The following is a 25,179-nucleotide window of genomic DNA, read 5'->3' on the forward strand; positions in this document are numbered from 1 at the left end:
TCTATCTATCTATCTATCTATCTATCTATCTATCTATCTATCTATCTGTTTTTAAGTAGGCTCCATGCCCAGCGTGGAGCCCAGTGCAGGGCTTGAACTCACAACCCTGAGATCAAGACCTGAGCTGAGATGAAGAGTCAAGACCTTTAACCGACTGAGCCACCCAGATTCCCCTCTATAAGCAATTTTTAAACATCTCCCCTGAAATAAAAACAGTGTCTCCATGGCTTTTTGACTCTACCCAAGCACCTCTTTTTTGTCATTTATATTTCATTGAAACCATTGTGCATCACATCACATTCTCCTCCCGTGAGCCAGGATAACTCTCTTTTATCGTGGAAAAAAAAATGGGGACATGGAGATGGTACCTCCCACAGGGAAGATATAAAGCTTTCAAGGTAAAGGTATAGCCCACAGGCTCTGTGTCCTTTCTTCCGCTCCAGGACACATTCCCTCAGGCCACGTCCCAGCTGGCTCTCCTTTATCTGTAGGTAGAACTTGTTAAGGCAAGGATCCCCTTGGTTCTCCACAGGGAAACAAGAGAAATAAGTACTTCAGGGCTTTGGGCTGGAATCTCCTAGGCTTGATAATTGCAGTATTTTACATAAAGTTTATAGGATTATAAATAACCTCTGAACTTCCCTCTCCTCTTCCTGATTTTACCCCCAGGCAAAAACAGAGGAAGAGAATCCTTGGTCTCTGGGAGCATTCAGTTGGCAGATCCCTGTTCCTTGCCTTCTCCTTGTCCTCTGGGCACAGGGCCCAAGCCGTTTCCTTCTCTCAGGACTGACTTGAGATTTATGGTCTGATGTGAAAGTATCAGATTTCCAGCTCCTGAACTGATCCCATACCCTAGATGTGGTAGCTTCTCATTTATTACAAACAGCGTTATTATTTTATGCAGCTAGCTTGTTCCTTTCTCATGTTGTCTTCTAGCTGCCACCCTAGCATTTTAATGGACAGCAGAGATTCCCATTTAGCTGAAGTTCGGTTTTCACCACCAGTGTTTTGTGTTTCTTGACAGTTTCAGCAGAGTGATGGGATGTGTTGACCACCTTTGCCTCATCCAGCAGTGGATTTGGTCTCCCTCTCTGAGGAGACTTCCTGTCTCCTCAGAAACTCTAGAAAAAAAGATCTATGAAAAAAATCTGTTAAAAAAAAAAAAAAAAAGGAAACCTAGAAAGCTGTGAGAGGTCTTACCTGGGTAAGACTCGTCAATATAACATAATCTTGTCAAATTTTAGTCATGGGACTATCGAAACTGTTACCACATATGCACTTCTTTGGTCTCTGTCCTGCTCATCACAAAAGGTCAAGGGTAACAGAAGCTTCCCTGTTGCTGTTTTCATTGCACCTTGAGTTTTCTTCTGCAAAAAAAAAAAAAGAATCCTGTAACATCTGCTCAGCAGCTTGATAATGTAAAAAATAAAGAAGGCATTTTTAACAATGATGATGGCTCTTTAAGCACTTCATAGTAAAACATACCTTTTTTTTTTTTAAATAATATTTTATTTATTTATTTGAGAGAGAGAGAATGAGAGACAGAGAGCATGAGAGGGAGGAGGGTCAGAGGGAGAAGCAGACTCCCCGCCGAGCAGGGAGCCCGATGCGGGACTCGATCCCGGGACTCCAGGATCATGACCTGAGCCGAAGGCAGTCGCTTAACCAACTGAGCCACCCAGGCGCCCCAATAGTAAAACATACCTTAACCTTAAATACTGGAAACCAAGAGAAGCCAGCAAATGATAACTTGTACCTCGAGGGTTCATTTGGACTTGTATACAAGCATGGTATATAAATAAGAAAGACAACTTAGGAATACGGAAAGGATTGGACTGTTAAAATATTTTGAGAGAATTTGCTTCTTTGTTAGCTAGATAGAAATACGTTTTTCTAGGGCGTCTGAGTGGCTCAGTCGGTTAAGCGTCTGCCTTCGGCTCAGGTCATGATCCCAGAGTCCTGGGATCGAGTCCCACATCGGGCTCCCTGCTCAGCGGGAAGCCTGCTTCTCTCTCTCCCACTCCCCCTGCTTGTGTTCCCTCTCTCACTGTGTCTCTCTCTGTCAAAAAAAAAAAAAAAAAAAAAAACATATGTTTTTCTAAATTATAGGAATGGCACAGTTAATATATTTTAATTTAGTGTTATACCGTGCTGAAATTAATAGCTTCCAGAAATTCAAGAACTCTTGTGTGCTCTTACATAATTGATTCAAAATAAAATAGTTGTAAACCATAAGTGTCATTGTAGGGAAGAAGAATAGACATTTTTTTTTTTTTTAAAGAAAATTATGTGTTTTCTATGTAGGTGATAGAAATTCGATTTGTAACCTCAATCTACTCAAGAATATTGGAAAAGCTAACATATTGCTCTACTCTATGTGAAAAAGGAGCAGGTGACCCAGACAGGCAGGTGTCAAGGTGGCTGTTTGAGCTTGCCCTAGATCACTAGTTGACTTCAGTGAAGTTCTACTAACAGGTGGCTAACTGATTGGAGTGCTATGTGACATTTATCCCGGGAGCGACTTGGATGACAGGCTGTTACAGACTGAGGAAGGGGTCTTTGCTTTGATGAAGAAATTGCCAAAACTCATGTCTCATTAGTGTTTCCTAAGGTTCTTTGGAAGTGAACAACAGTTTAATTAAGGGCTGACGTAAACACGTTTCTGCACACTTTCCCTGCAGCATTTTATCACATTAGAATTGATCAAAATTGTTGCCTTGGGCTGACTTGAACAGATATACATCTGGAGCGCCATTTGTGCAAGCTGCTGATGAGTCGAGTGCATACGCTGTGTTTCACAGCAACGTTCTTCCTTTGTAGATGAAATTACCTTGTTGGGAGATGAGTTGATCTAACTCTTTATTTGCTCAAGCCTTTATTCTTTGAAGTGATGCTATGAAATGAATGACACATCAGGGCTGAGGATATATGTATGTCCCAGTGCCAAAAAAATTATACTATGGCTAGTAAAAATTATGGGATGACTTGATTTTGCAAAATACTTATTTAAAGCTATGCTTGGATCTAATTGAACCAACTTACATAAGTTGAACTTTTTCCTACATAGTAATCTTTTATTATGTATTTAACTTCACGATTGGTGACTAAAGCCATAGCTAATTGTCCAATTATAAATCTAAACGTGGGTATAGACAATGAAGAATAGCACCATCAGTGTGAACCTTCCTTTGTTTTTTTAAATTAGCCTCGCTGACTTCTGTCATGAAGAAGAATCTTCTCTACAGTCTAATGTCACAATTGCAATAAAAGAAGTTTTGTATTTGTGTTTGTAATATCCGTCCTCTCTGCTGAGCTGTAAGCATCACCAAGTCAGGGAGCAGGTGGTCTTATTTAACATCTTGAACTTGAGGGCTTGCCGTAGCTTCTCACGCTTACTAGAAACGCAGTGACTGATTTTGTTTTCACTTTTTGCTCTACATTCAGTTACTTCTCATCTGGTGGTGTCTGCTCATGCAACCATGCATTTTACTATATACCGACTGGTTATTTTATTCATCTTATATACCAGTTATCGGTTCACCATCTAGCTGCTTTCACATGCAAGAGATTCTAAGATAAACTGCCTAGACAGCGTCTGTTCTACCTCTTCTACTGTCTTTCGGTGCAAGATTTTTAAAAATTCTCTTCCTGAGCATGTTTTTCCAGCCTCCATATGTCTTTGCATCTTTAATAAAATCATCTTCTGTAGGAGATAAGCCATCAGTCAGCTCAAACACACACACACACACACACACACACTCACTCACTCACTCACTCACTCTATGGATAGAACAAGTACAAAATAATAATTAAAAAATAATCCGTCCGATAATATCAGACACAAACACAAGATCATTAAGGAAATCTAGACCTCCACAGTCCCAGGAGGGAATGCTTAAAGAGAAAATAAATCAAGTTGGTTCAGTGGATAAAATACTGTTCTATAGCTGGAATAAGAGGTAGAAAGACATCATTTTCTAGCCCAAGGGAATGTCATCTGCAAAGGAAGAGTTAGAAGCACAGTCCTCCTGGTTCCCTCCTCCTCCAAGAGGCCATAAGTAAATGAGTTTAGCTAAAGCTTAAATAAAATGGAATGATAAGGAAAAGAAAAATATGATACCATCATAGATCTTAATGTGAGGAAGATATTGTTTGAAGGAGAGGATTTCCTTCCTCCTTCTCCTTCCTTCCTCCTGGAAGGAGACTAGACAGGAAATTTTTGATTTAACCAGGTACAAGCAAAAAGCACTGAGTGGAAGCTACAAGAAACAGAAAAACAATAGAGAGCTTTTGGAAAGCATTTCCCTCCTGAGATCAATTCATTTATAAATTATTACTTTCCAAATCAAATTTAAATGTCTTTGTCTGATGGCAAGCCCTCACTGACTTTGCTTCTTTCTCATGCACCACCAACTACTCCTGCCTCCTTCCCACCACTGGAAACACGGGCTAATCCTTTTCTTATCATCTTGCTTCTCTTGCCAACTTCTTTATTTCATGTATTATTCAACATATGCATTATTATGTTTGTATTATTATTCAACTTATTATATATTTATATATTATTCCGCTTTATTTTATTTAACTTATTTTCAACTTAATCTTTTTATGTATTATTCTTCCGGCTTGAGGGACAATACACTGTGAAAAGCATGACATTTGTTTTTTTCCACAGAAAGGTCACTTAAAACCATCTCTCCTATATATTCATTCCTCAAACATTTTTTTTTTATTTCTGTAGCATAGAAGTGCATTAAAAATAGAAACAGTATCATTTTTCAGTTTGGCATGAGGTCTACTAGACTGCAGACATGCAAAATAAAATTAAAATCAAAATAATACGAGTTTGATTCATGATTAAAATGTAATAGCTAGAAACTCTACCCTTCCGCCTCCTAGATAGTTGACATTTTATTTTTATTCTTTCTCCGTTGCAGTGAGTTTTTTTTCCTGTGACTGTGGTGGGGAGGGGGTCACTTTGTGTCCCCGGCACACTTGGCATATGCCTTGCACAGGCTGGGTACCAGTATATCTTCACTGGCTGTTGGGCTCAAAAATAATTTCATCGAGTGGGAAGACAATGGCGGTCAAGTCCACTTTCTGCACTATCATTCTTTATCTGTTCCTAAAGAAGTAGTTTCAGTATGGACGGTGGACCTTCTCATTCTTATTTTTACTGTTGTAAGTTCACTTGACTGTTTGAGAAGACAATTTGTGGTCCCTTTTACAACTTGAAGAGTGAATTTTAATTTGTTTCTGCTGTGTTGGCCTCTGTAATTCCTTTGTGTGTTCTGAACACGAAGGTACCATTATTATTTGGTCCATGCCTAACGAGAACCCAAACAATAAATGGACCTGTAATAATTACCCAGGAAAGCCAAGTGCATTATTTTGAGTAAGAAAATGCAAAGGCTTCATTTCTCAAAAATGACGTCATCACCCATCTTCTTGAACTGCTGGACAAACACCCTTGATTTATGTGCTCTTTGCAGAAAGTGACTCAGGTGAATCCTGCTACGTTTAATGAAAATTTGGAAACAGTTACAGTATTTGCAATAGCCTTGATGGAACGTCCCCAGAAATGACAGAACTAGAATAACATTCATTCTGCTTCCCAAGCTCTGGTCATATTTCATTGTTTTTCAGTCATGTACAGTAAATGCTCTATTACTCATTCAGGGAGTCTTTTTTTTTTTTTTTTTTAAGATTTATTTATTTATTTGACAGAGAGACAGAGAGAGAAAGAGAGCGTGCAAGTGGGGGGAGGGGCAGAGGGCGAAGATCCCCAGACTCCCCACTGAGCATGCAGCCCAACGAAGGGACTTGATCTCATGACCCTGAGATCATGACCTGACCTTGAAACCAAGGGTTGGACACTTAACTAACTTAGCCACCCAGGCGCCCCTCTATATGGAGTCTTTAGAAACTGATTACACTGGTTAATTTTATTTTGAGATCTGTATTTAAGCACAGGTAGAGCATAAGAGTGTCAATAGATTTCTTTTTCTAATAGTTAATTTTAAATTAAAAATTTGGAATAGAAACATTACTTTATCTGCAAAATGAGGGTTGGAATAAAGGTTCTTTCCACTCCTAAAGACCTAGATGTCTGTGATTAGCTTCTAGCAGGCCAAAACCTATATTTGTAGTGTTACCTTTTAAAATCACATAGCTCTAAGTGAAATTAAGTATTATTTTTGACATTTTAAAGGTACCTTAGCTGAAATGAACTTTTTTGGTCTGTTTTTAAATGGTATCAACATTTTTTCTCTTCTTTTGTAGCAGCATTAATTGCTGTGGTTTCGTTAGCAATTTCCTTTCATTTTTTTCTTTTTGAGAAAGATACAAGGAAATCGTTCACCAATGCATCAAAGTTCTGATAGGTTAGTGACAGCCAGCTAGTCACAAATTATAGCTACAAGTACACCTGTCATTTTTTGTGGACTGTGATGTCTACTGTTTTAACAGTAGCATATCCATTCTTTAAGTGCCAATGTGCTGAAAACACATATTTAATTTTATTGGATGCTTTTACCAGAGCTTATGTAATTTTTCAAATGGTAAATCATAATGATAACTAGTTTCTTATATTAATAGCACCATAAAAAATTTTTTTAAAAACAGCACGTGAGGTCTTTTTCTCTTGTTAAAAAAATTAAAAATGAATATTATATATATGCATATGTATCTAATATGATGAAGTTTTAGGTTTTTAAAAAAATAGCTTCTCTTTTTAGAGCTACAAATTGAAATATTTATAAGTGAAATACTGTGCTGTCTGCAATTTGCTTCAAAGTGAAAAGGGGGGTGGGGGAGCATAGATGGGGTAAAGGTGAAATAAGATTGGCTATGAGTTGATAATTGTGGTAGTGTTATCTACCATAGCAATTTCACACTGTTTTATAGTTCCTTTTTAGCACATGTGTATCCCCTCCCTAGTTTTTAATTTTTTTAGAGGCTGGGGATGCCTGGGTGGCTCAGTAGGTTAAGCCTCTGCCTTCACCTCAGGTCATGATCCCAGGGTCCTGGGATCGAGTCCCGCATCGGGCTCCCTTCTCGGTGGGGAGCCTGCTTCTCCCTCTGCCTGCCGCTCCTCCTGCTTGTGTTCTTTCTATCTCTCTCTGGCGAATAAATAAATAAAATCTTAAAAAAAAAAAAAAGTTTTGTAGAGGCTGAAACTTAATCTAGTTCACCATTGTGTCTCCAGCAACTAGTGTAGTGTCTGGCATAAATTAAGCCTTCAAGAAATATTTATGGAAGGATGTATTAATAAATCTGTCTTCTCAAGTGGTCTCCATGATTGCTGTCTCCATTTTGGCTAACTCATCCTCCATGTACTTTCGAGAGGGACGGCCTTAAACTATAAATGTGTGATCATATTTTGCTCATCAGTAGCACTCCCCGATCAGGGCAAACATTCAGATATTTATACAGAAAGTCCATGGCCCCTCATTTTGTGGGTCCTGCCAGCTACTTGCTCCCTCATTCATCACTTCATCACTTCACCACTCCACAGACTACTTGTACCACTTGTTTTCTATGCTCCATTCTCCAGAACATTTCCTCTCTCTGGGAGTGTCATCCCCATCCACATTTTAAACATGGCACCACTGAGGCATCTTCCTTAACCTGGGGAGGCTGAGGTGGTCACTGCCCTTATGCAGGAAAACCAGCAAACACCACAACACCCCTGCTTTCAACACACTTCCTCCCTCTCAACTGTTGACAGCCATTTTCTTCTTATCATTTTCATCTTCACTGACAGTGAGTATCCCTATAGCAGTTACTTTGTATTTTTCATAACATCCTCACTTTACCTGGCAAATAGAGGACACCAATAAATACTTGCATAATGAGCAAATTAAGGAATGTACTTTTTGTTAAACAAGTAATGAGTTTTCCACAGAAGATGTGAAATCAATGATAGACTTACCAGTGGTCCCAAAAGTTGTTTTTCACATTTGCACCAGGTTTTCTTCTGTTTTTTTCCACAGTGTAGTCAGCAGGTCGAAAGACAAACCCCTGGATTGTATAAATCTAAGAATGAAATGCTGAGGTAAAATGACCTTGATGTGAACCAAGGTGCCAAAGGAAACATGATACTTAGTTTTTCAAAAGTTCAAGATTTATTTAGTAGGAGAAATAATTCCAATGATAATTTTTTTTTTTTTTAAGATTTTATTTATTTGACAGAGAGAGAGATAGCGAGAGCAGGAGCACAAGCAGGGGAGTGGGAGAGGGAGAAGCAGGCTTCCCGCTGAGCAGGGAGCCCGATGTGGGACTCGATCCCAGGACCTTGGGATCATGACCTGAGCTGAAGGCAGACGCTTAACGACTGAGCCACCCAGGCGCCCCCAATGATAATTTTAATAAAGCCTTGGGTTAACTTCAGTGGAGATTGTTTCTGACAGATATTTCAAATCTCCAACATAACTGGGTCTTTGACCCTCAGTACATATTTTGTAGAAGAGCCCAAGTATAGAAATAATGAAATGTTGGAAAATGAGATCTCTTGTTATATTAACGTGAACTTCATAGCTGAAGAAAGTCATAAAGTTTGGGTTCTCCCCTCTTTGCAGATATGTCTTCTCCGACTACTATGAAGAAGCCCGAAAAGCCACTGTTCAGCTCTACATCTCCACAAGATTCTTCCCCAAGATTGAGCACTTTCCCCCAGCACCATCATCCCGGAATACCTGGAGTTGCACACAGTGGTGAGGAGTTTCAAGCACAAAGGAGAAGTGTCCCCCTTGTTTGCAGAGCTCACTCTCAGGGATGGAGCAAGAGTTTTACTTAGAGCTGCGGGGGCCATATTCTCTCAGCCAAAAAAGGGAGGGTCGTGATCCAATCAAATATTTTTTTTCTAACCAATATATGAGAAAAGAGTTCCAAAGCATTCACTTAAATAACATTTGTGAATGTATTTTTAATTGCCTTTATTGGAAAGATCACAATCCCAAGAAATTAGAAGATATAGGATACATAGTTATCTTAACTGTAGCTTCAGGATTGGTCCCCATTCTATATATTTGACTAAAGAAAGATGGAATTTCAAGTGTATTGTTGAGTTTGGGGTATTTCCAGAGGCATTAAGATATACAGACACTATTTCCAGAGATGTTATTTTCTATACAAAAATCAGTAATTACTTATTTAGGAGTGAAATTAATCAGAAAAATAAAAGAGGTTCTTTGACAATTTTTTCGGTGCACAAATAAGTGTGGGCTAGTACACTTGATATTATGTCTAATATCTTAATTTACATAAGAAAAATAATACAGTATTTCACATTTATACTTTAAAGAACAATTAAACTAAATCCCCTTTCAAAACTTAAAAGTGAGATATAATTAATAAACAATACTGTATACTTTCTACCTATTATTCTTGAGCCCTAGAAAGGAGTATACTGAATTTTTGGTGGAGAAAGTTTTGTATATAAATATGTTTGTAGCAATACTCTTATTGCTTTAAATTTATAGATAGGCAATTTTTTATTCTTCCGACAAAATGAATCTGGTTTTTAAACCTTTACTCGAAGGATATAACTTCAGTTATAAAAAAAAGTCCTTAGCTTTGATCTCTAAGTGTATGTTGATATGTATCATTGCTATACTTTAAAAATGCATGGCCTTCACTAAGAAAAGTATAAAATTAAGAAAGGAGTATACAAATCAAATGTGCTATAAAATATTTATATTTATATTGTTTGTACTGCTAGAATAGGTCAAAAAAATCGGTAACTATTTCATGGATCTGTAATGTTGAATATATTTGAGCAAAATTAACTTAGCAGTCAAATCATCCATGTATTATGACACCTGATTAAAATATTCAGATTTCTGACATTGGGAAAAAATTAAATAGTACACTTTTATATAATGAACCATGGAAACCTAGATAAGCTTTCCACCTTGGTCCTTCACCAGATACTTACTAGTATGTAATGTATTAGGGCCTGTGGTAGGCACCTTGGTCATGAGACACAGTTTCCTTCCTTAAAGAGCTCATGGTCCAGCAGGGAGACAAGGGGACCACATCAGCTAGGCATGAAATCTGAATAGGACTAGACACTTTGAAAAGGATTAGATGCCCGGAAGCAATGTGTTCTTCCCTGAAGTTTAGAGAGTGAGTTCGCCACAAGAACGAAGAACAAGGCAGGAGGAAGGTTGTTTCAGACAGAGTGAACAGCCTGTTATCAGGAAAGGTCACTGCAGCAAGGAACTGCCATCTATCCAAGGATCCACAAATATCTCCGTGTGGCCGGGGAAGAGAGAGTGGCCAGACCTGAGGTCCATGAAGTGAGGCGGGGCGGGTTCCCTATAGCCCTTGAAGACCATACAAACCCGTGAAGTTGCTGGGCTTTTATTCTGGAAGCAGTAGGGAGCCATTGAAAGATTTTAAGCAGAGAAGTGACTTGCTTGAGATGGCATTTTACAAAATTCATTCATATGGGACTATAAAGGCTTTATTGGAAAGAGCAAGACTGGAGGAAAGGAGACAGGAAGGCTTGGCATTAATGTAGGCAGGAAATACGTGTACATACATGTGTGCATGTATGAATTCTTTCATAATGAAGGGAAATGTCTTCTGCCTGTATTTTGCTTTTCCTATTTTCAAGGACTAGAATGACCTTTATTGATATGAAATAGCCATTTTTACTTTCAGTTTGAAATACTTCATTCTACTATCTTCTATCGGGCCAGCCACAGCTTCTGTGAGCACAGTACAAGGGATCCCAGAGCCTGAGCCCTGATTTGATATGTGCCGGTTCCATTGAACAAAGATCTCTTCCAAAACTACTGGGGCCACACTGATCTCAAGCCCAGGGGGACCAAGATGGAGCTGCGTATATATCCTTCAAGGGTTTGTGACAGATGTAGGCAAAGACCATGGTTACATGGTCTTCATTTAGCTGAGATTAAGAGCACTTCAACACCAAGTTAAAAAGATGCCAAACTTAACTTAGGTGTTTGCATCTCCTTAAATTATACTTTCAAATGTGTATATTTCTTCAACAAAGTAGTATGTCAAAAAGGAGTTTCGTTTGAAGAAATATGTAATTGTTCTCTGAAATGCATCCCTTTGACGGAGGATGCACACACTTCAGTGTGTGGAAAGATCACGTGAGGCACTTGTTTAAACTGTACTTTCTGGTGCCTTACCCCTGGGGGGAGTCAAGATCCAGTAGTCTGTGTTTAGGCCCAGGAATCTGCATTGTAACAATCCAGAGGATCCCGAGTGACCCGGACATTCAGGAAACAAAGTTGCAACCATAAAATTGAATTTATGATTCTTCGCTGAGATACATTCTTAATTTCTCATATTTTCTGAAAAAAGCTTTCTTTGGGGAAGATAAGTAATATCCCTTTAAAAGTATATTATATATTTTTGCACATAATTACAAAGTTGGAGATAAGTTAGTCCAGATGATTTTCATTAATAGGTCATGGAAAGAATTTATTTTTCATATTGTTTGCTAAGCTGTCTCATAAAACACTAAACATTTATCATATGTAATTTCCTATGATTTGGATCAAAATATTAAATAGAAACAGACATTTAATCTTCATTTCTGCTTATACTCATTGGTACTCTTAATTGTACTTACGTGGTTATGTTCCTCAACATTATAGAGATAATGATTGTGCAATTATATTCTTTCCCATTTTTGAACTTTAGGATTATATTTCAAAAACTAAACAATAAATTTTAGTCATATTGATGTTGAAAATTACAGCACAATTAAACATTGTCTATATCGCATATGTTTTATATATTATTTCCCTTTTATATATAAAATATGTGATTTATTGGTTAGTTAATATGCGTATATGAAAGTTTAAATTCACATTTCTGTGGGTTTTATTCTTGGTCTTATCTTAATAACATCTTTTAAGCTACATGTAATAAAAGAGTAGGAAGAAAAATAGTTACAGAATAGAGCTCTTTTGGTTTTGAAAGGAACATTTTCATTAGGAAAAAGAGTTCCCAGGCCCTACGTTCACATGTTCATAAGCATTTGTCCAATGATCAGGTAATTATTCAGCACATTATTGTTTCCTAATTATTGGCCTCTCTTTTAACCAACCACCCACTAGGACGTATAGGGAAAATGTTTATTTAAAATTGGAGTACACTTCTGTTTTGAATTTCAGTAGAGAGTCTGTGAGTGCCCCTGCCATTTAATGAATGCTGTGAGTTGGTCTGGACTCAAGACACAAAGACTTTCTGATCAAAGATTGTATTCTGATGGGAAATAACTCTGCTTAAAGGAACATTTTATGGAATATTGGCTTAACCTATAAAAGAGAAACTTCCTATGTCTAAGCATTCATAGAGCTGGAGAGCCAGATCGCTAGTTCCCCAGAGTGGGGTTGGGTCTGTGTGTTCTCCCTGTCGGCGTGGGCGAGGGAGTCCTGCAGGGGAGTGTGGGTCGGTCACAGGGAAGCGATGAGGAGCCGTCAGCGTGGCGGCCTCGCAGGGTCCTGGGGGGTGGGCCGGGGAAGAGGGCACCATGGCTGACATCAGTCTCCCCTTTTCTGTCCTGTGCAGTCATCTCGACTCGAACTCCGCCTCCACCCTCACCGCTGCCATTTCCAACACAAGCTATTCTTCCTCCAGCCCCATCGAGCTACTTTTCTCATCCAACAATCAGATATCCTCCCCACCTGAATCCTCAGGATACTCTGAAGAACTATGTACCTTCTTATGACCCATCCAGTCCGCAAACCAGCCAGGTAAAAATGAGAGAGCAAATGAGATTAGAGCCTAAGGGAGATGGCACAGGTCTGACTCTAAGACATGAAGCTTATTCAGACGGTATGTCTGGCAGAACATCAAGCTTTTGAAATCCATCTTCAGGAAGTTTCTTGGTGACTCAATAAGTTTTTATTTAAAGGTGGCTGAATGACAGGTAGGAAGTGTCTTGCCCCAAAGGGGCACATTTGTGAAGACGTTTCTGGTTTGATGTTTTTGAATTTTCATTGACTGAAAAGAAAGTTTATGCAGAAAGTACATTGACAAAAAGCTCAGAGCTGGAGTTCACACCTCTGAAAAACCTGGTTTAATGCAGGACAAAGTGCTTATTTCAGGCAGGAGCAAGGTATGCGCTAAAATAAACACACACAAAAGAACTTACAGTTGTATTTATAGACCAACTATTAGGTATTAAAATAAGCTTTGGTAATGTAAACATTGTCAGTGTTTGATGACTACTTGAATATTCTTTGCACAGACATGACTACATTTAATAATGAGTGACATTACCAGAAGTGTCTTTTCTTTTTTCTTTCTTTCTCTCTCTCTCTCTCTTTTTTTTAAACACTGTGCAGTGGTTTTAGGGACTTTTATTGTGTAAGTGTAGTGACTCATGTGCCTTTCTCACTCCTTAAACATGTGGCTTCTTCTGTAGAGAGGTCACTTCATAGTGATTTGATACAAGAGGATTTTTCATGATCAAATAGATAGGCTTTGTACCAAAGCTGGTACAAATTGTAATATCCCAAATCTGTAATGTAGTTTTGATCTTAAGTTCTGGTATTTGACATTGCTGCTTTACCTTCAAGACTCCTGCCCACTCATTATATCTTTTAATGCTCTGAGAGATTGTCATAAGCATTCTGTCATCAATGCTGTTCAGTTACTAAAATGCCAGTGAATAGTATGTGCTTATTAATTTAGAATTAACAAAGAAAAGATCTGAAAAAATCATTTTTGGTTGTAATTGTTAAAATGAAGCAAAATGGTCTTTTTTGAACGTTTTATTTTTAATAACAACATAGCCAGCACCATTTGGGTTACTTAAAAAGTTACCTGTACTTTTAGTTCTGTTGACTAATAATACTAAACTAAATACACCATTCTTGAGTTGTGACTTTGTAGTTAAACCATTTGTATTTTAGAAGAAAATGTTCAAATGGTATAGCACTTTTGACGACTATAATAAGAATTACTAAGTAAAACAGTGGGATCTTAATATATCAGTTTAGAAATAAAATTTGCTGTCAGATCGTGGATTCAAGAGTCTCAGTTCCATAGAGCATTTTGCTAGACTCAGCTGGGAACAGGGCGCACAAGGTCTGATTTTAATTTGTGTAGAATTTCCATGAATAACAAAGTCTAATTAAGACATCCATTAAAAGTCCTTAACGTTAATTCAGTGTGGAAAATCTTAGAGTTCCATTGGATTTTTTTTTTTAACTGATGTCTTAATTAGGCACTGTTAGGGGAAAAATTATGCAAATTAAAATCAGGCCCTTAGTGTTACGCATTTCTTTAATTATTCAGTGCTTGTTTTAGGTATATTTCCATTTCTTTATAAGTTAAGAGGGCATATTAGGTGATAATCTGCCTCTATTGTTCTGCTTTTCTTCCTATTTTTAAGGTAAAGACCCAGCTTCTGAGAGAAGCATCTTACTTTCATCTCAATTTAAAAAAAAAAATCCCCTCTCAGGATTTTGTATAATAGGAGCAACATGCTAGCGGGGTAATCCTTTCCTAATCCCGTTCAACTTCATCTTCAGATGAGATGTCTCTCTTTTCATATCTATGGTGTGAAAGTTCATCTAACAGCTTTAAAAGAGAAGCTTTAGAGTATAGCTTCATCTGTTTGAACCAGTAAAAAACCCAAAAGGAATAACCCTCTCATTCTTCCAGACCCTGAATTCCAGAAAAGTTGTCTGTATCAGCTTGGGACCGACTTGCTTCTTTGTCAGTTTTATTCTTTTTAAAATGAGAGAAATGTCTGTTGGTTCATGTCGATTCCATTCCAGTAGACAAAGCTTGCAGAATGGGCGAGGTAATATCAGATTCTGTGGCAGCATTTTCTTGACATTATTGTCATTCTTCTGTCCCGTGTTCTCAGGTAGGTCCTATCCAACTGTTTTCGTGAACACACTATACAGAAATGCTTTTTACTACCGAATGTACCACCAATGATAAAACGAAATCGCTCTTCTTTCTTTAGGAAGATACATAAAACAGTCTTTTGCAGTGTTCAGATAACCAGAAGCTGATGGTCTGCTTTAGAAAAAAACTACTTTTTCCACTTGAAAGAAAATGCATCTTTCTAGTACACTGCAGAATTGTTTTCTTTTTTTTTTTTTTAAAGATTTTATTTATTTATTTGAGACAGAGAGAATGAGAGAGACAGAGAGCACATGAGAGGGGGGAGGGTCAGAGGGAGAAGCAGGCTCCCTGCCGAGCAGGGAGCCCGATGCGGGACTTGATCCCAGGACTCCAGGATCATGACCTGGGCCGAAGGCAGTCGCTTAACCAACTGAGCCACCCAGGCGCCCCTGCAGAATTGTTTTTATGGGCACATCATAGCTCCTTTGATTTTTAGCTCCAACTCAAAACCAATTAATTTGCATTTCAAAAGAGGACTCTTGACACTTACCTGTTTAGCTCTAAAAATGGGGGGAAAAATGAGGGCTTGTTCACCTGTGGTCCACTATCCCTTCCCAGATTTCCTCCAGCCCTGCACTGATTTTGATTGCTAAGTCCAGCAACTGAGATGCCTCATCCTCCCCACAGCAATTTGGAGATTAATTGCTGGTGCACCGATTAGACTAAGACAGTCATGCTATTCAGTGGATTATTTTAAATAAAATTAGTCAAAAGATACAACTCTCTCATAGGTTTCCATAGGGGGAAACTCTGGTCAATTTTCCTGACATAAAGTTAAATACTTAAAATTACTCATGATGAATAGGCAGGATATTCAAGAAGTCCATTTTCTTTATAGAATAAATAATGTGGCCTCTGAGGAGCCCAACCAAAGACTTAGTTCATGTCTGTGAGTTACAGTATTTAAGTGTTATTAGCTGTTCATCTTTTTGTCTGAAGAAATGTCTCCTGGTAATTTATGTGCAGGTATTTAGATAAATATTCTGCTTCATTGCATTCTTTGCCTTTAACAGTGCTGATTATAAAGACTAAATATTTGTGGAGAATATTCTCATGGCAAATTGTTATGTACATCATACAGTGGAGAATTCCAACATGAGTATAATCAAGAATAACGTTCTCTGTCTAGAAAAATACATTCCAGTATTTTTTTTTTTTTTTCAAGCAGTGTACCCTTAGGATTTTTTCTCCTACCACAGATACTATTTTCATACCCGGGGCTAAAACTCAGATATTAATATCTTTTCTGTCATTGCCCTGGGGATTTTCTCAGTTGATTCCCACAAATGTCAACAATAATGTTTGGTGTAACTCTCCATGCCCAGCCATGGAGGAGTAACTTAAGTAACAAAGTATATTTGATTGCCCTCTGCTTTACTTAAGCACATTTTCTTTTTAAAAGATTTTATTTATTTATTTGACAGAGAGAGACCCAGCAAGAGAGGGAACACAAGCAGGGGGAGTGGGAGAGGGAGAAGCAGGCTCCCCGCTGATCAGGGAGCCCGATGCGGGGCTCGATCCCAGGACCCCGGGATCATGACCTGAGCCAGGGGCAGACGCTTAACGACTGAGTCTCCCAGCCGCCTCTGCTTCAGCACATTTTAATTGACTTTAGAAATCTTTTATTTGTAGCTGTAAAGTCAGGCCTAGTCCATCATTGTATATCATGGTGTGGACCTGAAATTTTAAATGCTTTAAATATCATTCTATCTGCTCGTATGAGTAAATCACCAAAAGTGAAGCGGAGATCCTTGAATCTAAATGGCTTGATGTGTGTGTCCGAGCGTCCCTGTGTGTGACGGAGAGCTAAGAGGTTTTGAACGCAGAAGATGGGCCTTGACTATAAATGATGGAAACTATTGAGTTTGATGTGTTTGAGCTCCTAGATACCCTCGTCTTCTTTGTGTCAGTGATAGTATCATTAGGTGAGAATTGTGTTCTGAAAGCCCAAACAGACTCACTACAGAAAACGAAGAGCAGAGAAGGAGGAGGCATGGCTCAAATTCTCACTAGCTCAGGGAGGACTTACATTGTTGTCTTGGGCTCAGCATGTAAGTCTCCACTCGAGTCTTCGTGCTACTGAATGAAAGGATCAGTCTACCTGGCTCTCAGGGGTGTTGTAAAGATGAACTTACCGATGTACAGTGTTTTGAAGGTGAAGACTTTCTTTGAAACGCTGCTGCTTCTTTTTACTACTAACCGCTGGTTGGTCCCTGTGACTCAGGCTTGAGAGGGCTTGTGGCATTCCCAGCAAGTCCGCAGGGTTCACGTGGCCACGTGCGCGGAGTGGAGCTGTTGGACGAGACGACTGCCTTTTGGATTGTTTCACCCGGCGTTCTGTTTTTGTTTTGTAGCCTAACAGCAGTGGTCAAGTGGTAGGGAAAGTGCCTGGCCATTTCACACCTGTCTTGGCACCCTCTCCCCATCCCAGTGCAATGCGACCTGTGACCCTGACCATGACAGATACTAAACCCATCACTACATCCACTGAAGGTGAGGCAGCTTCACCTACAGCAACCAGTAAGTATTTCTGTAGGAAATGAGAAATGTCCATCAAAGGCGCCATTGGATACCTGATCCAAGGTGGAGAACACGGCAACTTGTCAGACCCGATGGAGATTTCTCATTTATGTGGAACTAGCAGGCATGTATGTGGCCTGGCTATCACAAGCTCTCTCTTATCAAATTTCAGTCCGTACATCATATTTGAAAAGGGAGAAGCGTATTTGTTTGAATAAACAGCTCTAACAAAGATGATAAGTCATGCCTGCTTGTTCAAGGTATACATTGAAAAGACACCGAATAACGTAATGCAGTGTGCAAGGTTTCTCTGTCACCCAGAGAGAGATCAGATAATTGTTACTTATTGGAGCATTCCTAGAGAAATCAGTGCCCTTCACAAGGCAGACTGAATCAGTGCCTCTGAAAGATAATTGCACGTTTATATTACCGTAGGTTATGTCATTGCAAAAAAAACAGTTACAGGATGTTGGGTGCGGATGAGAACATTTCGAAGCTGAGTATGAGGCACATGTAAGCTGCTACCTACACTTTCATTGTCTATGACTTTTTTTCTTTTCTTTCTTTTCTTTTTTTTTTTGCTTATCATGATACATCAGGTACTATGCTTTTTAACATGGCTATCACATTTTAAATGTCAGAGATTTAGCCAGTGGACTTAACAAAGAACGTACCAATAAACCAATGATTCCTTTGCTTCTTCATACAGAATACTCATCAATACATAAAAAATTATTACACAATTTTTTAATTGGCTTCAACAAAACTACCGGCTTCCTAGAACTGGTATAGCGGAATGGATAAAGTTCCAGACAGGAGTAATTAGCAGGCTCCTCATCAATTATGCATTCTGTATCTGAAATTCAGAGGTTCCATTTTCTTTCCTAGAGCAAAAAAAAATTGACATGCTCTGGAAATTTCTAAGTGAAAGTACAGAGACACCACTGGCTCTTTCTTTCTCAGGCTTTGGAAAGATGTTTTCCTTTTTTTTTTTTTGCTTTTCTTTTTTTGGTGACTTCTGAAAACCTAGGAAGGAACACTACAAGAAAAAAGGACAATACTTTGAGGGTACAGTGAATTGAGCATTTCTTTCTCAAAATTCATGAGGCCCCATAGCCTAATCAGTCCATGTAGGCTTATAATTCCCATCAATCATCATTAATTTTTGTAATTGGTCAGTTGGTAGAGGGTCCAGTGAGCACTTCCCTGAATGCACAGATGGATGAAATCCAGTCAAGAAAGATTAAAAATTCTTTTGTTTTAAAGGTTAGCTATATACACTACGGCCACTAAAATACTTTTAAAAGTGGATGTGTTGGCTTCTTTTAGCAAAGTCAGCAATTTAAATAAAGGCAAATAGAAAACAAAGATTTTTTTTTTTAAATTTTTGAAAGACTATCACAGGATAAATGATTCAAACCAAGTTCTAGAAACTTCAGGTACCTACTCTTCTAGTGACATTAATAGATGACACTCAAGGGAAGATCAGACCCAAATGATCACAGCTCTCTATGGGAGTGTTGTCAGCCTGCTTGCTAATGCACTGTTCTTATACTCACCTATAGGTTGGTCAAAAAGGGATCTGATTTGACTAATAAAATTACAAAATACTCAGAGGGAATATCTTGGTTGTATAAAGATGGCTGTTATCAGCCCATTTTCCACTCCTGCATAAAAGAAATATAGTGAGTTGTTTTTCTTCCCTATACACAAACTTGGAGCTCTAGCTCCCGAGACAGCACTGATAATGAAAAATTGGTCTTTGAGCTGATAAGTCAATAAAATTAAAGAAAACACATAGACCAGGGAAACCTCTTTCTCATGGCTGGAAAGAGAAAATACCTCAGACTTGTTGCCACTCTATAAGGGTGAGGCTTTTCTCCAGTTGTCCGTGCTGTATATTGAATTCCAGGGGCCTGGAGATCGAGTAGGGGCCCCACTCTTATGGCTGTCCTTGGATGGGCCCCTTTATTCAGGAGTAATTAATGCTGAATTGTGAGCATCTTCACTGTTTTAAAAAGTTGACCTAAAAAAGCTTCAATGGATCTAATTCTACAACCCTTCAAATGAACATGGCAGAATTAATATATTTGGTTAAAAAAAAACCTTTTAAAGATTAATGTCTGGATTTCTTATTAATCTGATAGTGTTAAACCAAACATTTTAGCTTCCTTCAGACCCGTAGATGTAACGTGAATGGTGAAAATGTAGTTCTTTTTATTCCGGCAGGGAGCAATGGGATTGCTTTAGTGCTGGGAACTCCTTTCCTTGTGAAAACAAACAGAAATCTTTAGGAATAGGGAGACGTTTTCTTTGGAAACTTCACTGTGTACCAAAAAGCACCTCTACAAAAAGTACTTACAAGGTGAGAGTAAATAAGGAATATTCACCATAGGTACTTAGTGCCTGGTGGCCAAGTATTTCAAAGGTGCTACCACCCCTCCCTGGACCAGTCACAAGAAATTGACTTTTTGTGCTTATGGAAAAGAAAGAATTTTTTTCAAAAACATTTCTATCAAACTTAAGGTCATTTTCACACTAAATAGAATACTGACCTAATTCACTCTATATGATATCATAAATATAGGCTTCTCCTTCATGTTAGAAATATTAGATTTTCTCTTTAGTAAGACATGTTTCTTTCTGTATCATCAAGCTCATCTGCTTAAATCCCACTCATTACAAGCTTTTTCCCAATAGACTTTCAGTCTTACATTTAGAATCACAGACCATCATTGATTGTCCCATTATTAGACAACTAATATCTGGTGAAACAGGACAAGTAGGAAAACCCTTCTACTTAGCCAGTCCCTGGTTCCCCTGCAGTTCTATAACTGGAGCACATAAGTGTGAGATGTCCACACCAGAGGCCGGCATGTGGTTGATTGGACAGATTTCTGGGGAGGGGGTAAAGGAGTTGAGTTGAGGTCAACCGCCATTTCTTTTATATCACTTGGTGTTCACTCAAACAAAAGAATAGGGAAATAGAGACACTTTTTTTTTTTTTTCGGTTGCAAATCCCACGTCCTGGGTTTTCTTTTACATGGACAGGGTGTTCATTCTGATAGTTCACAATTTTTATCTTTGTTTTTGTTCTTCCTTAATCAGCCTACACAGCCTCAGGCACATCTCAAGCCAATCGATATGTGGGACTAAGCCCAAGAGACCCATCCTTCCTACATCAGCAACAGGTGGGCACGTTTCACCCAGGTGTGACGGTGTAGCAAGCTTTCGCATTGGTGCTCTCTCCATGCTGCCTCTCAGATCTGGACTCAGAATGGGGCTCCCGGGGCTTCTGGGAAAGAAACTGATCATTTCATTTTCCAGAATATTTTCTCATTTATCCTTTGTTTCTTGCCTTTCTAAACAGGGTTTCTCAAATTGGCTCAAGACCTTTTCCATCTCTGTGACCTCTATCCATAACATCCATGAGTAACAGGGTCTCGGCCAGGGTATTTTTCTCAGTCTTATTGGCTATTGAGAACTTACTAGCCTTTAGCTTTTGAAGACAAAAAAATTGAAAACTGATTGAAAAGCCCATTAGAGTAGAAGCAGTACACAGTTTGTGTTTTTGAGCCCTTTCATATTTTCCAGATGTTTTACTCCTCATTTTGGACTTTTAGTCCAAGAGGATGAGTTATGAAGCTAAAATCTCAGGCGATACATCATTCCTGTTTTAATAGGTTTAAATTGGTTTACTGATTTCAGATGTGATAAAACACTTTTTTTTGTTCTGCTTTCTTACATCATTTATGTTTCAAGTAGCATTTTAAATTTCACATCTCATTAATGCTGTAAATTTAATGCAAATGAAGTGTTTACCCAAACTGTGAAAATATACAGCCAGGATTAATGGTGGCTTATAAACAAATTAGCCACAGTCAAAAGCATGGAACATACCAATACAGAAATCCCACGATTCTAGTTATAGGATGACAGAAATAATTCCAAACACTTCAGAATTTAAATACATTTTATGATGCATATGTTTGCTGCTCTCGAGTTCTGATAGCAGAGTGGTTTGAAATTAACAGTGTGCAAAATATTAAATAGGGAAAAATAGGCTATCATGAATAAGAAAAAGCTGGTATAAACTAACTGGCTCTTCGTTCGAAAGCTGAATGCGCGTATCTCGCATCTGTCTGTGTTTTTACGTATGTGGTCAGCCCGCGCAGGTACTCATGCCTGCTTCTTTTGTTGTGAACTTGCCCACCTAGCTCGTGTTGTATCTCTCTTAGCTGTGCCTCCTGCAGAATTCCCAAGTCCTGCCCAGTTGCGGACCAAGGTAGCAGACGGCGTAGATCAAAGGTCACCACATGCAGAGTTCAGAGAAAAATCATAAAGATGATAGCTTATTCAAGATATTTGACATTGTGCCAGATTTTTAAAAAGCAAAACAAAACAAAAAGGGTGAGAACTAACTGAAAACATCTGTACACAGTTACGAAAATACCAAATAATAATTAGTGGTTTTGCCTGCCATTGGCTTTTCAACATAATTCTCTGGAATGTTGCTTTTTTTCACCTCTAAAATTGCTATAATGTGAAATGTGTTATAATTACTATAATATGGTTATATTTGACAAATGTATATGTTCACTGTGTTTTCTAAAAACATATGTAGGATTTATAGGTTTAGAGACTTGTTCTTTTAAAAATCATTCCACATATTTTCAGAAATATTTTTACCATGGGATTTGCATTATTCTTTATGACACATCTCTACTTTCTAGTTAATTTTTTAATTCATAGACACATGCCTCCATTATTTAAACCTTTAGTCCCGCATTTAGATTATACCCAGTTCCATGTATTTAGAAGCAGTCTTCCCATCCCCCTATGCTAACCTGTGGCAGCTTTAATATTTTTTTTATATTTATCACTTATGACTAATGTTAGAGGCTCAGGGAATTATGATCACAAAAGTTCATCATGCAGAAGATACTTCTTCTTTCACATATCCCAAAGATAAATCAAGAAAACTTAGCATCAGGAAAGCGTGAGCCTTAAGGTAGATGGAGTTCTGAGCATACTTTAATTAAGACAAATATATATATATGTATATATATATATACATATATACATATATATATATGAGTTCTGGAACTATAAACTTTTCTCATCAAAGACCACCACTTCTTATTTAAGTGGGCAATGTCAAGTGAAGACCCCTTACAATATAAATAATATTTGTTTGGTCACATGAGGTTGATATTTATGGAATGCACGTGTCTTGATCCTTGGAAGAAAAAAGCTATAGAAGCTTCAGAGCTAAGCATGTAATGTTCAATTCTATTGAGGATTGGTATTTACCAGGCAAATGGATAATTTGCTCTGTATATAATGGAAGACTTAGTGCTACTTTTTGAAATGAAGAAGCTCAATATGCCAGATTTATAATGAGCTACAATTTTGAGGCATGCAGAAAATGCATGTACATTCATCTCATACTATACATGAATATTACTGAAGTAAGGTTCCAGTTAAAACATGATTACTTTTATGCTTTTAAATTTTAAAAGAACCACTGAGCTGAAGTTTCAGGCTTACTATCCAGGAACAGAGGGACAGAAATAGTTTAAGTGACTTCAGTAGAGTAAAGGTTATGCTTTCCCACAGCAGAAATGAGATTGATTTACTGTGTCCTTTCATTACTTTACAAAGATTTAAAAGAGACCACTCTTGTAACAGCAGGTTCTAAATGCATTTGGTTTAAAGCACTCAGTGATGAATGAAAAGGAAAATCAAGGGGTACATGAAATAAAGGTAATCAATCATTTTATATTAGCTAGGAGAAATTCAAAATTAGAAAGGCAATGGATTTAGTCTGAGAGAGTTCTTTTAAACATTCCCCATAGCCTTTAATATACATGACCCCTTAAGAATAAATATTGTCACCAGGTACATTCTTCAGTTTATTGGTGGCTGCTTTATAAAGATTTATCCTTTTAGGTTATGAAAAGTATTGATGTGCATTGTGCTGTGCTATTTTTTCTCAGAAAAGAACTTTAATATAGCCTACATAAATTAGGGTTAACGATAAATTTAAAATTGTTGAGCAATTCTGACTATCTTATAAATAATCTTTCCACACGATGACAATAAAGCAGACCCTTCAATATAGTCATTTCTAACACACAAGGATACTGGCCTTCTTCGATTGAGATGACCAATGTTAAAATTAACCCTATATTCCACTTGTGAGAGTAATATGTCCATATTGGCAAATTTGACTCCTAAAAGTATATGCTTTTATGCCCATCAACTTGGTACACATACAGCTGTTATTAGTAATTATACATCTCTGTGCTCCTTGATAATGGTTATTGCTGATTATTATTGGTTGCCAACGGACTTGAAATACTAGTTTTTTCTGACACAGGAATTTCACCTGTCACTGCAAATATTGATATCTCATTTGAATCTAAAAAATAAAAAAATCCATAATCATGAAGAGTAGTTCAAAAAGATTCATGGAAACCAGTTGATAATTTGCCATTAAAAACAATCCTCTCCAATTGGTCATAATAATCAGCTCATGCCGGCTGATCAGGACTTGAAATTTTTCCTTTATCCCCTAACACAGTCTTGTGTGTTGTGTGGTTCAAGGTCCGGAACTAGACTGTTTGTGGGATGATTGACTTAGTTCATGCACTCATTATTGGCTTGGGGAGATCTTGAAAGCAGACACCAATTGGAGCTCCATATTCTTCTTTAACTTTTCTGTTGGAAGATGGTGTGGTGGCTTAAGGAACTCCTGGGTCCTGCTTTGGCAAACTGAACTCTGTAGTCTCTCCTGAGAAATGTCTTTTTTATGATTCGGAACTTTTTCACAAGTGTCAAGGACCTCCTCTCTGACTTCACTTCACAGAAGTTTAGCAGAATGCAGTGTTTACCTTTCCTCACACTGCACGGAGTGCACGGCGCACACTCACCATGATAGGCAAGGAGGGAAGTACATGTCCCAAGTTTTGTCTCTTTGACAAAATGGGAACTCTAGCAGAGTGTTGGACTTTGCTCATAAAATACAGAAATTATTCTATAATCCAGTCTACTGATTTTAGCATAAATGGCGAATATGAGACAACTTACTTGAATTAACACCAGTTCCTTATCTGGTCAACCTCATAATGAATTTGTTAAATCTCAGGCCTTCTTCTTTGCTCTCATTGAAAGTTGCGGGATCAAAGAGGGTCTCGTTAACTTGATTTTCACCCTTCTATTTGAGTGGAAGGTTGTAATAAAAACATAAATCTTTACTATTATACATCAGTACAACATATAAAAAAAATCTTACTGCAAGTTGGAAATAAAAGTTTGTAACTAAGAAGCTTCTTGTTTGGAGATAAAAGATTACCATTTGAACCAGCTATTGAAAAGCATATTAACTTTTGATATAGATTTGAGATTTTGCTAAAATAAATGGGAGGTCCCTTTTGCCTTTCCAAAGGGAGACAACAAAGTCAAGTAAGCTCTAGTTCGTAAGATGTAAGGCTTGTTTTCATCATCTCTCAAAATTATAATCTGACTATATAGAGCACTTATTAGATCTAATGAATACATGGCCTGATCAACTCAGGTCCTTATGTACACAATTGCATGGATTTTATTGGTGCTTGAGCTTCAGCATGTTACATCTCTTGCATGACTACTTAATGCTATTATTTCAATTTCAATTACTGGGCCACCTTATATCAAAATATTTTCAACACTTTCCTTGATATAGTTTTGAAACTCAAATTTGGAGGT

General features: G+C 37.9%; 1 protein-coding gene across 5 annotated transcripts in view; it reads left to right on the forward strand.

Annotated features, from left to right (window-relative positions):
- Positions 1 to 25,179, forward strand: part of NFIB (nuclear factor I B) — a 235,200-nt gene that overhangs the window by 184,165 nt on the left and 25,856 nt on the right. For 2 of the 5 annotated variants that reach the window (XM_034987974.1, XM_034987976.1), the window contains exons 7-10: positions 8,580 to 8,714; positions 12,556 to 12,740; positions 17,265 to 17,430; positions 20,539 to 20,621. In XM_034987974.1, coding sequence (XP_034843865.1) covers positions 8,580 to 8,714; positions 12,556 to 12,740; positions 17,265 to 17,430; positions 20,539 to 20,621 — 569 coding nt within the window. The remainder of the gene's footprint in view (positions 1 to 8,579; positions 8,715 to 12,555; positions 12,741 to 17,264; positions 17,431 to 20,538; positions 20,622 to 25,179) is intronic. The other 3 variants (XM_034987977.1, XM_034987978.1, XM_034987975.1) reach the window with 2 other exon arrangements.

This window comes from Mirounga leonina, unplaced genomic scaffold, assembly GCF_011800145.1.
Source record: "Mirounga leonina isolate KUSES-001 unplaced genomic scaffold, KU_Mleo_1.0 Mir_447, whole genome shotgun sequence".
Taxonomy (NCBI): domain Eukaryota; kingdom Metazoa; phylum Chordata; class Mammalia; order Carnivora; family Phocidae; genus Mirounga; species Mirounga leonina.